Source organism: Plodia interpunctella, chromosome 29 (genome assembly GCF_027563975.2).
Source record: "Plodia interpunctella isolate USDA-ARS_2022_Savannah chromosome 29, ilPloInte3.2, whole genome shotgun sequence".
Lineage (NCBI taxonomy): Eukaryota > Metazoa > Arthropoda > Insecta > Lepidoptera > Pyralidae > Plodia > Plodia interpunctella.
Genome location: NC_071322.1, coordinates 3,978,529 through 3,995,191, shown reverse-complemented (window position 1 = coordinate 3,995,191; position 16,663 = coordinate 3,978,529). Strand labels below are relative to the sequence as shown.

The 16,663-nt window shown below is 38.4% G+C and overlaps 1 protein-coding gene across 3 annotated transcripts in view; it reads left to right on the top strand.

The window, feature by feature from the left end:
* Window positions 1-16,663, top strand: part of Nup98-96 (Nucleoporin 98-96kD) — a 62,343-nt gene that overhangs the window by 32,447 nt on the left and 13,233 nt on the right. For all 3 annotated transcript variants that reach the window (XM_053766907.2, XM_053766905.2, XM_053766906.2), the window contains exons 29-40: window positions 264-362; window positions 621-761; window positions 2,089-2,178; window positions 2,753-2,881; window positions 4,597-4,712; window positions 5,576-5,707; window positions 9,615-9,693; window positions 10,992-11,120; window positions 12,028-12,150; window positions 12,835-13,012; window positions 15,528-15,639; window positions 16,082-16,203. In XM_053766907.2, the coding sequence (XP_053622882.1) occupies window positions 264-362; window positions 621-761; window positions 2,089-2,178; window positions 2,753-2,881; window positions 4,597-4,712; window positions 5,576-5,707; window positions 9,615-9,693; window positions 10,992-11,120; window positions 12,028-12,150; window positions 12,835-13,012; window positions 15,528-15,639; window positions 16,082-16,203 (1,450 nt within the window). The remainder of the gene's footprint in view (window positions 1-263; window positions 363-620; window positions 762-2,088; window positions 2,179-2,752; window positions 2,882-4,596; window positions 4,713-5,575; window positions 5,708-9,614; window positions 9,694-10,991; window positions 11,121-12,027; window positions 12,151-12,834; window positions 13,013-15,527; window positions 15,640-16,081; window positions 16,204-16,663) is intronic.

Here is a 16,663-nt window from a genome sequence, read left to right as displayed (position 1 = left end):
ATTAATGGAGTGGTTTGCCATTGCCTTCTCCATTTCACACACAAGTTAATAATCGACCAGTGTGCAGGTTTCCTCACGATGTTTTCCTTCACCGGAAGCAAGTGGTGGTCGATGAAAACTACTACACATGAGTCAGATTGGTATACAATACTCATGTGGCACGAGTAGGATTCGAACCTGAGACCTTTTGATCCACAGGCGGGCGTCTTAACTATTACACCACCGCTTATAGATAGTTAATGATAAAATGATTCTGTTGACAGCCCTGAGTGTGAAGAGTCCCACCGGCGAGTTGGCGAGGCTGGAGCACAGGCAGAGCCACAGCGTGCAGCTCATGAAGGCTTCTCTGTACGCTGATGTCGGTACGGTCGTAAAATATGAACCAAAACTTTATAATAATAAATTGTTTATTTCCCCACCGTCATCCTATCTGGTGACGCGATTTACACGAACGCAAACTTATGACCATTACAGGTGTAATGGTTAAAACGGACGTGTTAACCATTACATTCATTCAATTCATTCACTCTGCCACCAAACTGTGTCTCACGAAATAGAAGAGACATAGAGAGAGAGAGACAGAGATCTTGTATATATTTCGTTATATATGTTTTTTACAGAAATGGAAGACAACATATCCGTGTCTACAGGCGACCAGCAAGTGCCGTGGTCTCACTCCCCGCCACAGGCCGCGCTTCATTCCGCGCCCACTCGACACGCGTGTGACGTCACTCCGCCCCCACTCTCCGTCGTGGCTGATGGTAAGCAGGGATTGGTGACCGTTGGACAATATTTATTTATTTTGGGGGGGTTTTAGAGCGAAATATAGAATAATCTTTATTACTATTAAGCCACGGATACACTAGGGAACATTATCGTTCTATCCTTTTCATTACAATCTGCATGAGTGAGATCGACTCGATGTGCTATTTCACTCGAGCCAATTGTAATGCGTGAGACAGAGTGATATGTTACGCGTCAAATGTTGCCTAATGTGTTCACAGCTTTAATTTGAAACTGTTGAAGAACAACAATTATACACAATATATTACAATACATATATAACACTTTATAACGACTCAGACCCAATTTCACCATCGAAACTAATCGCGATTAGTTGTAGCTAATCTCAGTTTAGCCGGAAAACCGAGTTTATGTCGCCAGTATTTCACCAACATAGGCTAAACGCAGTTAAAGCTAAACTCGGATTCGAAGCTAAACGCCCGATTTCGGCCGTTTAGCTCGTTTAAACAAGTTTAAAGGTGACCTACGTTAGCGCCAAAAATTGAAAGGAGTGAATGCAAATTGTTCACTACAATTTTGGGTAAAATGAGAAGGGCGCTGACACTAGGTTTCGAGGATTATAACGATGAATATTCAAATGAAGAAAATGAATTCAACGAGTAACATTTTCACGCTTGTTAAATCGTCTCTTTTTCTTTTCGCCATTATAAAGATTTTTTTACTTTAAAATTAACAGAAACACTGGCGAGGTCAACCGTCGTCTATTTCACGTCATCGTGACAGTTATTTTGGCGGGCACATGCGTTTAGTTACTTCTTTTTTTGTTTCTATAGTTGCAGGCTGTTTTGTTAATGTAACAAAATATATTGTTTATGCGTAAACATATATTGTACTTGATTTTAATTTTAAGTTATAGTAAATTGTACCTAGTCAGTAAATTAATTAATTAATAATCAATATGTTAAAACAGAACGCATCACAGTTTTTTTTTTCTATGCTTTAAACTTTCGTTTCCCGAGAAAATCAGTTCGTCTGTAATCGAGATTAAAATTGTCATCTAAACTTGGTTTTCATAAACTCAGTTTTCGTATTTATTGATGAAATTGGCCCTAAATGCGGAACAAATACTATTGAAAACTTGTACCTTCTCGGATTGAGATTGTCTATTGAGAATTTATACCTTTTTGTATTTTCACCACATGAACCTAAATTGAACTGAGTTGCATTGGAATCGTTCTATAAAAGTTGATGGTAGGCCTGCTGTATTCATAAATATAGTTAATATATCAACATCTTTAATGTTAGATAAATATAATACAAAATATTGTTTTTTTTTTTTTTTAGAATTGCCGATGAAACCTCTGATAGTACAGCCGAATACGATTGTACTGAAGTATCACAGGAAGGTGCCGCCTTTCAAGAAAACTATTGCAGGTATATTTCTTGTCTATTAGATAGATAGATAGGTAGATAAATTCTTTATTGCACCATTCACAAAGGAGATATAAGTTACAACAAGATATTCAAACATAATGAGTGCAAAGGCGGACTTATCGCTAATCCAATTTCTTCCAGCCAACCTTTGGATTATTAGTCTATTATATTGATCCATATTAAAATTGCCTGTGGTCAATATTTCTGTGCAAATGTTTTGATTTACTAAACATGATTTAGACTAGCGTTTGCCCGCGTCTTGGCCCGCGCGAGATTTTTCCACGGGAACATTTATTTTTCTGTTTATCAAACTATATGTGTGCAAAATTTCAAGAGGATCGGTTCGGAAGATAGATCGTGAAGAGGTAACAAACAAACTTACTTTCGCATTTATAATATTAGATATGACAATGTCATACCATTCCATTAATAGTGCCAAGAAAGTCGTTGTGTGTATTTCATTCCACATGATGACCACGACCCTCAGCTGTGAGAATACAAAATAAGACTATGAAAAGACAAAGAGAGAAGAAGAACAGATTTTTTCCTAGAGATTTTATTTTCCCCTCAACAGGTCGTCTGGACGCAGCGTATTTAGCAGACATGGCGGTGTGTCGCGCGCGCCACAGCCGCATCGGTTTCGGTCCAGCGGGACAAATAGTTTTCGTTTCCACACACGACTCCGTTGCCGATTTGCCTAAATGTAAGTTTTTATATGATTTTACTAGCCTTTGCCCGCGGCATCGCCCGCGTAAATTTCCCACGGGAGCAGTTATTTTTCTCGGATGAAAGGTACCCTATGTCCTTCTGCACACTTCAAACTACATGTATGCAAAATTTCAAGAAGATTGCTTGAGTAGATAGAGCGTGAAGAGGTAACAAACAAACGTAACATTTCAGATAGATTTAGACGGAGACTATTTTCAGCCGCCTAATTTACGGCGCCTAAAAAAGGCACCGTATAAACACTTTCGGCGCCATTTTTAGCCAATACAATACCTGAATAATTTGTTGTTGTCCCGCTTGTTCATATGTGACGTGGTGTCTCTGATGCCAGTCACTTTCTTACCACTGAATTTCAATTAAGTAAGATATTGAAATTTACTTAATCTAATCCCATCACCAAATTCAAATTCAAATTCAAATCATTTATTCAGAAATTAGACCTTCACAGGCACTTTTTCTCGTCAATCTTTATATTTATAGTTATTTCTCACAAGATACAAACTACTGGCATTTCGGAACGACCACTGCTGAGAAGAAATGCCGAAAGAAACTCATTCAAACAGTGTTGGTCCCTATCATGCCAGAAGGGCTTACCATTATTGTTTCTCACAATGTTTTTTTTTTTCTAATAACATATAAAAGTACATAATTTACATAATCAAAAGGTATATCAAAACAGGTTATGATTGTGATCCGAGTGCTGATTATAATATATATATATATATATATATATATATATATATATATATCGAAACATAATTAACTTACATGAAAATATATGAGAAACGAGATGACCAGTTCCCTCTGGCAGCACCCGTTCACGAGTTGACGCATGGGACAGCCATCGCGTAGCTCAACCATAATAGAGGGAACCTCACGACCCGGCCCACCAAAATACAGTGCCATTTTTAGGCGCCGTAAATTAGGCGGCTGAAAATAGTCTCCGTCTAAACTTACCTTTATATGGTTAGAAAGTTAGAATATAATTTCTTATAATCATATAAATTGAATATAGTTTGTTTTTCTTGCTTCGCTCGGGTAAAAACATAATAGATTTATACATCTTGACCTACCTCAGAAGTCACACTATCTATTGGTTAAAATCCGTGCAGTAAATTTTGAGTTTATCGCGACCAGACAGACACAGCTGAGAACTTTGCTTTACAATATGTAAGAATAAACTGTATGTACAGTAAGGAGTTCATTGACGACCTCCTGTCGACCAAACTGTATCATTTTGAAACCCCGACGCAAAAAAAGAGGGGTGTTATAAGCTTTACCGCTAAGTGTGTCTGTCTGTACGTGACATCGTAGTTTTAACTAGAGCTTATTTGGATGTTTTTTTTAAATTATTTGATAGCTAATTTTCGTGCGGTGTTTCTTGGATATGTTTGATCGAAATCGCGGTTCGGCCGTATCAAAAGTTCGGTGCCGCAGTGGTGAAGTGCTCGCCTCTGAACCGAGAGGTCCTGGGTTCGGTCCCCGGTCGGGTCGTGATGGAAAATGATCTTTTTCTGATTGGCCCGAGTCTTGGATGTTTATCTATATATGTATATGTTATAAAATATAGTATCGTTGAGTTAGTATCCCATAACACAAGGCTCGAACTTACTTTGGGGCTAGCTCAATCTGTGTGATTTTAATTTGTCGTAATATATTTATTAAATATATCAATATGAATGTTTGTTTCAGCTGCAGATCTATGCGATCTCGGGAACTATTTGCAGGGGAGACAAGAAGACGACTGGAGCGAGCCTGTAGTGGTACAGATGGCGATCGCTCAGGCCGACAACTCTGGATATGTAAAGGTATGTCCCTCGTGGCGTTTTCCCGGTTACTTCCTCCTCCGTTGAGTGTCGTAGTCCAGGGTATATATTAGATTACTAGATGTTGCCTCGAAATTTTAAGATAAACATAGCCTATAGCAATCTTGGATAATGTACCTTTCTGATGGTGAAAGAATTTTTGAAATCGGTTCGGTATAAATGAGGGCGTTGTTACCTCTTAGCTGGCAACACTAGGTGTCACAATCATCAACCAATCTTGACCATTATATTCGGCACTAGTTTTTGCCCGCGGCTGCGTCGCGTTTCGTTGCGTCCGCTCATAAATTATTATTGTCAATGTCTCGGGTTCTAAGCAACGTATCGCGATGACACCTATACCAGATTATAAATTAGACTATTCGCTGTGCGTCTGTGAAAACCCCATCCAATTCCAGCCAGTAGTTTTTGCGTGATTCGTGAACAATCAGAGAGACATACAAAAATTTTCAAAATAAATGTTTTTGGTTTCTATTTGTTCCATAAAGAACGTTGTTTTTCATTAATATCTCTTATGTACATACATAGTCCATTTACTGTTTTATTATATGTATGTAAGTATATATATTGTAATGATAAAAAAATGTAGCGCATTTTCTTGACAAACTGTATCATTTTGAACCCCGGACGCAAAAAGAGAGGTGTTATAAGTTTCACCGTTAAGTGTGTCTGTCTGTCTGTGTACGTGACACCGTAGTTTTAACTAGAACTTATTTGGATGGTTTTTTTTTTATTTGATAGCTAATTTTCATGTGGTGTTTCTTAGATATGTTTGATCAAAATCTGTTCGGCCGTTTAAAAGTTCTAGCAAAATAAATATCGAAACTTGGTTCCATATTCTCACACAGGACATGGTCACCGCTCAAATGGAGACGCTGCTGCAGTGGTCGGAGCTCGGCGCGAGCGCGCGCGCGACGGCGCGGACAGAGCCTCGCGCGCGCCTCGCGCTGCTGCGCGCGCTCGCCGCCTGCGTGCCGCGGGTACATATTGTTCTTATACTTTGTGACGACATCTACCACGCCACGTGCACAACGCCGCTATACAAGTCACGTAGAACAGAGCCACGACTCTACGGACAGACTGACAAGCCCAGACCGCGCAGACAGTGCGTGTCCGGTTGGAAGCGTATACATACATAACATATACATACATTAACATATACATACATAACATATACATACATTAACATATACATACACAACATATACATACATTAACATATACATACATAACATATACATACATTAACATATACATACACAACATATACATACATTAACATATACATACATAACATATACATACATTAACATATACATACACAACATATACATACATTAACATATACATACATAACATATACATACATTAACATATACATACACAACATATACATACATTAACATATACATACATAACATATACATACATTAACATATACATACACAACATATACATACATTAACATATACATACATAACATATACATACATATACACCACGCCGCCGGAGCGGCCGAGCTTGGTCACCTCGCTCCCGCTACAACTTCTTTACTAGCTGCGCCCCGGGACTACGCTCCCGTAAAAGTTTCGAGATAAAAGGTACCCTATGTGTTATTTCAGATTATATTCTACCCGTGTACCGAATTTCATAACAATCGGTCCAGTAGGTTTTGCTTGAAAGAATGACAAACATGCACACACACACGATACATCTTCACAAACTTTCACATGTATAATATTATAGTTGTTCGCCGCTAACTTGGACCTCGCGAACACAATAACTTTTTACAAAATTCTGAATATTACAAAAACAATTTAAGCGATTTTGTTGCTCTGTGAACTTCAAAATTCTATTATAATAATAATAATCGTTTATTACAAACCATAGATCCATATGTGTTAATAACAAAAATATCCTTGTAATCTAGTGTTATTAAAATACATAAGGCAAACAAAACGATAATAAAATAAAAATTAAATTAAATGCCAGCCAGCTGGAGCGGCTGCAAACAGTTTAAATTGTTTGTAGGTGTTTGTTTGTTTGTAATAACTTTATTGCACGAAAATAAGCACATTAATCAAAATTAATACAAGAAAGATACATTGTACAACGGCGGACTTATCCCATGTAGGGATCTCTTACAGTCAACGGCGATAGGTGTCCACTATACAACAGATAGTCGCATTAAGTTTATTCCATTCACACAATAGATACAGTTGCAACACACGAATAGATAAATAAATAAATAAATAAATATATTGGGACAAATCACACAGATTGAGCTAGCCCCAAAGTAAGTTCGAGACTTGTGTTATGGGATACTAACTCAACGATACTATATTTTATAACAAATACATATATAGATAAACATCCAAGACCCGGGCCAATCAGAAAAAGATCATTTTCCATCATGACCCGACCGGGGATCGAACCCGGGACCTCTCGGTTCAGTGGCAAGAACCTTACCACTGGGCCACCGAGGTTGTCAAAGAGATATTATATAATATACATTAACAAATAGATAAACGCAGAGGCACGGGAGACGCGGTCGTCTGACGAAAGTGCCGCCAGCGACGCCCGCCGTGCGGTCAGTCTGGGAACAGTACACTATTGTGAAGGATCTGTCAATAAACTTGTAGGGACAAGTTTATTGACAGATCCTTGAATAAGAATGTAAAATATGAATTATAGCGGACTGTAGATTTAGGCTGGTAAAAATAAAAATCCAGGAGCTACGGAGAAACGTGACCGTTTATTGGAGGGAGAACGAACAAGAGAGAGAAAAAATTCGATACAGACAATGTTGCCGTAATCAAAAAATTAAATATAAAAAAAAAACAAACTTTTTAATGTTGGTGTTCCAACAATCCTTCATACCTTTTCAATTTCATCAGAATGATACCAAGGCTCGTTTCGCTCGCTCGGTCAATTGAGGTGCCAGCTGTTTATCCGCGGCTTCGTCCGCTTAAATTAAATGTCCTCGGGTACAGCTTTATCTTCGTATTAAAAGGAGATTGGGATGGTTGGAATAAAATATCCATAGCGCATATTTAGAATACGTACAGCGCCATCTAGTGATTATATTGCAAAGTTTTTATTAGCATTTAGCGCCACCTTAAAATACGCACAGAGCCATCTAGTGTTTTTATTGCAAAGTCATAAAACGTGCATTTATCACCACCTCTAATAGAATACAGGTTTTTCGCAAATAACAATAGTTTTTTTCGGGATGAAAGGTACCCTATGCCCTGTAGTTTTCGAGTTCATTCATAACACACATAAACACAAATATGTTTTTTTTTGTAATTGACCGAGCGAACGAAGCGAGCTAGGTGTAATCATTTCACTTGGACCAAAAATACATTTTTTTTATGTATATATGTTTGTAACGCGATAACTTTCAAATCGTTTATCTGGTATTGAAGTTCGTGGGACATCAAAATCGGTTAAGTCGTTTTTGAAAAATTCACAATTTTGTAAAAATTTATTGTGTTCGCGCGTTCGCGGCGAACAACTAGTATTGGTATTAATTATTATTTCATTTAGAGCCATCAGGTGTTCCACTGCTGGACATAAACCCCCTCCAGTCTTCCCATTTGGTCCGGTGTAGTGTGTGACAGAGTACGAAACATTATTGTCTCATATAAACCTTGTAACTTAACCTATGTAACCTTCTATGTAGATCACCTAGATAGCTCATCCTAGATCTAGATAACGTACTTTGTTGACGGCCTCGGTGGCGCAGTGGTGAAGTGCTTGGCCCGGGTCTTGGATGTTTATCTATATATGTAATTGTTATATAATATAGTATCGTTGAGTTAGTATCCCATAACACAAGTCTCGAACTTACTTTGGGGCTAACTCAATCTGTGTGATTTGTTCTAATATATTTATTTATTTTATTTTTATTTTTATTATTTTACTTACGACCTCTTATGTACTGCTTTATGTATGTTCAAGAACATAAACAAAATACAGCGCTGACGCGGGCGAGACCGCGGGATCGTTGAAACTTAAAAAAAAGATCTTCAAGTGCATTCGATTCGTCATATTCATTAACGGCTTTTCTTTCGCTAATAGAGCATATTACGCAAAGCTCAGCGCAGATGGCGCTACTGGTACAACTAAGGTACACAAACATTGCCAATGGAGGCAAAAAGCGTCAATTTTCAATATTGTTGCTGATTTAGGACCAAAAATGCCTTCTACGCAGTCGTGGTGCGAGTTTAAAGGAAAAAGGAAGGATTTAGTGGATTATTCTGAAAATAATAACACTATTTTAGGTTATGTTCTGCATTATCTGGTCAACTGTGGTCATAAACTGATATAAATTTGATTTTGACTGAAGATCTTACCTGTATGAAGTCCATATTTTAATAAGTCTTCACGTGTGAAGTGTTCAGAGCTTCATTTCGACCGTTCGTTCACTGGCTTGAAAATTTTACAGCGTGAGGCGTATCCCATAATTTTCAATATTTTTTTTTATTTTATGGAAAACGATTTTTCCCAATATATCGGCACCGGAATATGCTACATTGTTGTATATTTTCCCAAACGAATGCTTACATAATGACAGGATTAATAAAGTACACTAAAATGAACGTTATAATCGACATAGCAAAAGGCGGCAAAGCTTTTGTGTACCTAACATACAGTGCTGTACTCTGGTGGGATAAATGTGCAGTAATACTCCCTATTGTTTGTAATTTTCTATGTTTTTGTGTACAGTCCTTTTATTTACTTTCCGTAACGTCCAGAGTAGGGAAGTCCCCTTTTTTTAATGTATATAAATCCTCGCGCTACACCACCACATATACACCACACACAACACAACATGTCCAAGTATATATTATTACATAGTGATAATAATATTTTTGTTTACAGTTTGGAGGGTCAGCTGAATATTGTTTACAAGTTTGGAAGCTGTGCGACGCTCTGTGGGGGGCTGATCTCGAAAACGATGGTAAGTTACCATCACGGAACATGTCCCAGCTTATGTTAAAATAGCCGTTCAATCAATTGACACTCGGTGGCGCAGTGGTAAAGTGCTTGCCTCTGAACCGAGAGGTCCCAGGTTGGATCCCCGGTCGGGTCATGATGGAAAATGATCTTTTTCTGATTGGCCCGGGACTTGGATGTTTATCTATACATGTGTTTGTTATAAAATATAGTATCGTTGAGTTGTTATCCAATAACTGTTTTGTTTCCAATAAATGTTTGTTTATTTATTTATTTATTTATTTATACGCCGTTCAATCACACGGATATACGTCGTTTAGCAGACATGTTGACTGCAACGTTCAATACTGCAGCCGGACGACGCTTAGCCACCTGGTTAAATGGCAAATTAACTAGGGTGACCATGAGTTTAGTATGTAATTGGAAAACTTACTATCGCTAAATCGCACCACCGTGGTCATAGTTATATCTAAAGTATTGCTCATGTAGAATGGCCATAAAGTTCATTGCTCCCACTTACCGATGACAGAGATTGACAATGTGGCGACATCTACCACGCCACATGCACAACGGCGCAGATGTAAAAAGCCGACCAAACGCAACGAATAACAAGCAACACAAGTGATCCAGGACACTACGGACAGATGGCACGACGGTCGACTCACTATGGACAGCTAACAAGTCTAGACCGCGCAGACAGTGCGTTTTCGATTGGAAGCATAAATACAACCTCCGACATGACACCGTCTGTCGCGTGCGGTTCCCCAGGCGCAACACCTGGCCTGGCGGGAAGATCTTCCCTGCGCTGGCGGTCGAGCATAATCACTTAGCTCCCGCTACAACAACATTCGGCTGTCATTTTGTTTGACAGCCGCACAATATATTTATTTGAAATTTGTTTTCTCTGTTAATTTTTTTTGTTTAAAATGGTACCACAACCCGGTCCCTCTAATGTGGAAAAGCCAAGGCTACAGTGGTTAAAACGTAAAGAGTAACAAACCAACACAATTTGGAAGATAGAATTAATATCTTGTACTTTTAAATAAATGTCGACGATTTCTAATATGAAGTTGAATGACCCCTGCCCTTTTGCGATACATTTCATATATTCCGAATCTGTCGTTTTTGAAATTGGGAAAACGTAGTGCGCAGGTGCCAGTGGACTTTATGGCCGACCTTATTGAATTTCACCTTATACACTTACACGACCATTATACGACCATAAAATATCAGTCGCAATTCTTCAAACCGCCGCTTGTGGTAACAATGACATTTTAGTTTAAAAAAAAAACTCGCTTTCAGGCATAGCCGCAACAGATATACAGTCGCGAGTGAGCCAACACAAGAAGCTGGTGGGCTGGCTCAGCGACGCTGTCCAGACTGTCACCGACAAGGAACTGGCCAAGCCGTGTGAAGCCGAAGAAGAAGATCGTATGTATTCAGTAAATACATAATATATACGTACTGCTCTCCCGTAGCTTATGGAGCATATCCCGAATATTATATATGCGAAATTAATTAACTTCACGCGTTATCTACTCAACCAATCATTTTCAAATCTCTGATATGATGTATAATTAAGAGTAAGGAGAAGGACATGGTGTACCTTTCATCCCGGATAAAACTGTTGTTCCCGTGGGATTTGCGAAAAACCTGCATTCTATTATAGGTGGCGCTAAATGCTAATAAACTTTGCAATAAAACACTAGATGGCGCTGTGTGTATTCTAAATGCGCTATGGATATTTTGTTTCAACCATCCCAATCCCGTTGTAATACGAAGAAAAAACTGTTCCCGAGGGAATTTAAGCGGACGAAGCCGCGGAGAAACAGCCTGTAGTTACTAACGTGTTTAAGGTACTATTAGAACTGTCCCGAATGGAAAGGAGCGTGCATTTAATTCCCCGCTTTTTTCCAGAAAATAACTTATGTCATGTTCATAATTGGCTTTTGCCCACAACTTCGTATGTGAGAAAAAATTCGTTTCCCGTGGGAATTTCAGGGAATCTCTTCTTAGTCCTCCCCTACACTGTCCTAGGAAGCTACACACTAAATTTCAGCTTTCTACGCTCAGTAGTTTCGGCTGTGCGTTGTCTGTCAGTCAGTCACTCAGGAACGCAATAGTTTTATATAATATTGTTTCTCGATTAAGACCACAGATGGCGCTTACAAGAAAAAAGTATACCAAATAAAATTTGCTACAGTTTCAGGCCTTTATCATTTAACAGCACTGTCCCAAATAGACAGGGGCGCGGGTTCGATTCCCGCTCGATTCCAGAATTATTTAATCTCATTGTTATGTTATTATTTTTTGAAATATTTCCTGCATTGTCCCACAGCGTCAGACTGCCACAGCAGTCGCGTGTGGACTCTTGTGGTGGGCGGTCGTGTGCTGGAAGCGTGTAAACTCGCGAGAGAACACGGAGATTTAAATATGGCCGCGCTCATAGCGCAATCCGCTGGTGAGTTCACATCACACCCACATAAATCGATACGTATTATAAAACAGTAGAAAAACAATTTCTGTACATTGAATATATTTACATAAAAACAAAATTAGTCGATAGAATAATAGTAACAGAGAAAGAATTTGAAAAAAAAAACACTTTGTCTTTATATCTGTATGGTATCGTTGAGTTGGTAAGTTAGTATCCCATAACACAAGTCTCGAACTTACTTTGGGGCTAGCTCAATCTGTGTGATTTTTCCTGATATATTTATATATATTGCACATATATTTTTATCATATAGCAATATGGCAAAAAAATAGTTCGTTAAAAATCATTTTCTTTTACTTTCTTGTTCGTATAGTAGTTTTCATAGACCACCACTTGCTTCAGGTGAAGGGAAACATCGCGAGGAAACCTGCACACTGGTGGACAGTTTAGTTCACTAGTGTGTGTGTGCGACTACCTGCCGCTAGATGGCGGTAGGTAGTCGTAAAAGTCAGGACAAATGCCTATAGAAGACTAAAATAGAATCTGTGACTAGACAATTGTCACATTTAAAAAAGAGATTCGATATTTAATTAGATTTAAATTGATTTTACTAAAATATTTTTAAAAGTAACTTACATTGCTTTTTTCTGAAATAAAAACAAATAAATAGTTTAATAATGTACAAATACAATATATCTGTGTGTACAGGTGACCCGGTGTTCCGCTCCCTGGTGTGCCGGCAGCTGTCGCTGTGGCGCTCGTGCGGCGCGGAGTCGCGGATGTCGGCGTCGCGCTGCGCCACATTGCGTCTGATCGCGGGCCTGAGCTCGCCGCGCGACAAACTCTACGAGTTGGACTGGTTGAGGGCATTACATGCGACCGCCAGGTGAGTGCTGTTGCGACTTAAACATTCAAATTCAAAATTCTTTATTCAATTTAGGATGATATACATCACTTATTGACGTCAAAAAAATTACTTTAACTAAGTCTACTGCCGGCTTCCAAAGCGCAGGTGAAGAAGAAGCGGCGCAACAAACTTCACCGCGGCCTTTTCTCCAAGGACGTCAATTAACAAATATAGGTCTTATACATTGCTATTAATCGCATGTCTTAGTATCAAACATCGATAGAATTTAGTATAATCATAGACTAAATAATATATTAATAAAGGGTAACATGTGAAATGCATTGTATTGACTTTGCGACTAAACGCAATTATTTTAGGAGCAAATTATAGTCAAATTGAATTGCGAATTAAGAAAATGTTACTACGCTACGGCCCGTTTAACTATTGAACTTTCGACTAATCATTGCGATTGCCACTAGATGGCGGTAGGTATTCGTAAAAGTCATTTCAGATGCCTTAATGCCTAATTGACACCAGTGTTAGCAATAACACACTCGATATGAATGAATGAATTGCTATAAATCGCAAGCCTTAATAGAACTACTTACTAGATAATTGGCAAAAATATTTTTTTTTGTATGTATGTGTGAATGTTTGTAACGCGAAAACTTCGGAACGGTTGGTCTGATTCTGATGAAATTTAAAAGGTATGTAGGATCTGCCAATAGAATTTTTAAGTTCGTCGAGTAACAAAATCGGATAAGCCTTTTTTGAAATATTTACAATTTTGTAAGAATTTATTGTGTTCGCGAGGTCTAAGTTCCGACATTGGACAAAACACGTTTAAATATATCTTTTTTATGAACTTGATCTTCTTCATAGTCGTATTCCTCATGGCTGAGGGTCGTGGTCATTACGTGGAATTAAACACACACAACAACTTTCTTGACATTATTAATGGAGTGGTTTGCCATTGTCTTCTCCATTTCATACACAAGTAGATTTTCTCACTTCATTCTTCACTCCATTTCATACATAAATCAACCAGTGTGCAGGTTTCCTCACGATATTTTCCTTCACCGGAAGCAAGTGGTGGTCGATGAAAACTACTATGCATGAGCCTGATTGATATACAAACTCGTGTGGCGCGAGAAGGATTCGAACTTGGGACCTTTCGATCCACGTCTTAACTATTACACCACCACCGCTTCTACTCGTATGAACTTAATACTCTCCTAAAATAAATAAATAAAAAGGAAAGAATGATTGGCCATTTGATACGACACAACGCGTTATTTAAAACTATTTTTGAAGGAAATGTAGAACGGAGAAAAGGTTCAGGGTTACCGAGGAAGAGTTATGCGAATCAACTGAAAGAAAAGACAGGCGTTGTGTCGTATCGAGACCTTGAAATGAAATTATTTATTTACGTGAAACATGATAAAAGATAAATAAATATATTATTACAAATCACACAGATCGAGCTAGCCCCAAAGTAAGTTCGTGACTTGTGTTATGGGATACTAACTCGACGATACTATATTCTATAACATATACATATATAGATAAACATCCAAGACCCGGGCCAATCAGAAAAAGATCATTGTCCATCATGACCCGACCGGGGATCGAACCCGGGACCTCTCGGTTCAGAGGCAAGCACTATACCACTACGCCACCGAGGTCGACAAAAGATGTAACAGATAATTATAAGGACTAACATGTTTCGCCATCAAGATGGCGTGTAAATTTAATTCATAAAAGCAAAGCCGAAGATTGAGAGGCGTGGCGTATACTCCACGGACAATAGCAATATAATACAATACAAAAATTCTTTATTGCACGAATTAATTACATAATATACATAAGTACTGTACGGTTTGTTACTTATACACTATTGAATGACAGAATGATATCTGATAGATTGATAATCAATGATAACTTCGTATGGAAATTATAAATGTTTATTGATAGTAGAAGTTATTGTTGAAATGATAAAATGATGATACACTGTAATCTAGCCCGGAAAGTAATTGTCTACGCCAGTACACCACAACACTAGGCGCGTCCCGCCCGCGACCCTCGCGCGGCAGCCAATGGCTATCGAACACGACAATTTAAATTTTATTCCTGCGCGCGCACTACAAATCTAGTTTTTTCTATTGTTTTTTTTTTCCTGTCATTCGATTCGATTTCTGTTTTTTCATTATATCAATTTGTAAGAACAAAGAAAAATATAATTATTCTAATTCTTAGCTCCAAGTATTTTATTTTAACTAGCTATTAGTTCCGTAACGAACAATAATAAATATTACAAAAAAGAGCAGAAAAACTGATAGAAAATAATAGAATGATATTGAGAACACGCCAATGTGTGAAATTACGCAAAGTTAAACGTGAACCGAATGAATTTTAGTAAAGCGCGCGTCACACATAACATGACATTATACACATGGATATAATGTCCGTACGTATGTATCGCTGTAAGCAATAGAGCATAGCTCTTAAATAAGAACAAGAGAGATACTCGTAACATATAATATTGTATTTTCAGATACATATGTCCACAAGTGCCGAGCCTGGAGCACGTGGTGCGGACATACGAAGGCCTGGGCTTGCGGCATCCGGCGCCGCCCTACTGCGATCACTACGAGATCACATCTAGCGTGAGTTGCCTCTTGTGCGCAAACTTTCACCGCACGGTATAGTCGATTGGGGGGTGGATTTTTGAAAAATATCTACCGTATGTTTTAACGGGAGTTTGTAACTATGTGTATGCCAGATTTTATCAAAATCGGTCCAGCAGTTTAGCCGTGAAAACGAAACAGACAGACTTTCGCGTTTACAATATTAGTATGGATTTAGTTCAATTCTGTTTTTTTTCTACCGAATTACGGCAATGATTCAATTCTACTGATGGTAAGTGTCACAGCAGCCTGCTACACTAGGAGTATCACACTCGTCACTCGTCGATTACTATGTGTCCTAGGATCTATTAATTAATAAATAAGTGCTCCTCACCGGAAAATCAACTGCTCCCGTGGGAAATTTCACGCGGGCGAAGCCGCGCTCAACAGCTCGTTGTCAAACAAAATGTATTTGTTACAGGACGGCCGCACCAACCGAATTCTAGACCTTCGCTACGAATTAATAAAGGCTAGATCTAGAAATTCTAGACCCACGCTCAGACCAGCGTCCTACACGCCAGATCCGTTTGATTATAGTTTATGGTAAGATTTTTTTTTTACAAGCTTTTTAACCCCCGACGCAAAAAGAGGGGTGTTATAAGTTTAACGTGTCTGTCTGCGTATCTGTCTGTGGCATTGGCATCCCAGCTCCCAAACGGATGAACCGATTTTCGTTTAGTTTTTTTTTTTTTTGTTGAGTCATAGATAATTTTATCCCGAGTGTTCTTAGCCATGTTTTATGAAAATCTGTTCGGCCGTTCAAAAGTTGTGGGGAAATGAACATTGAAAGTCGGGAGTTAATTTGTCTAACAAATAAACTTTATTTATACAGTGGGACTTTTAGTACATTGGCAATATTTTGTCTACACGCTCAGTCCATGATTCTGAACAGCTTTTGGTATGGGGGTAAATTCAAAATGGCGATAAAAATATCAGCTGTATCTATACGAAAATACCTAACTTGTGGAAAATGTATGGATCAGCTGATTTTTTTTAGTTTTTA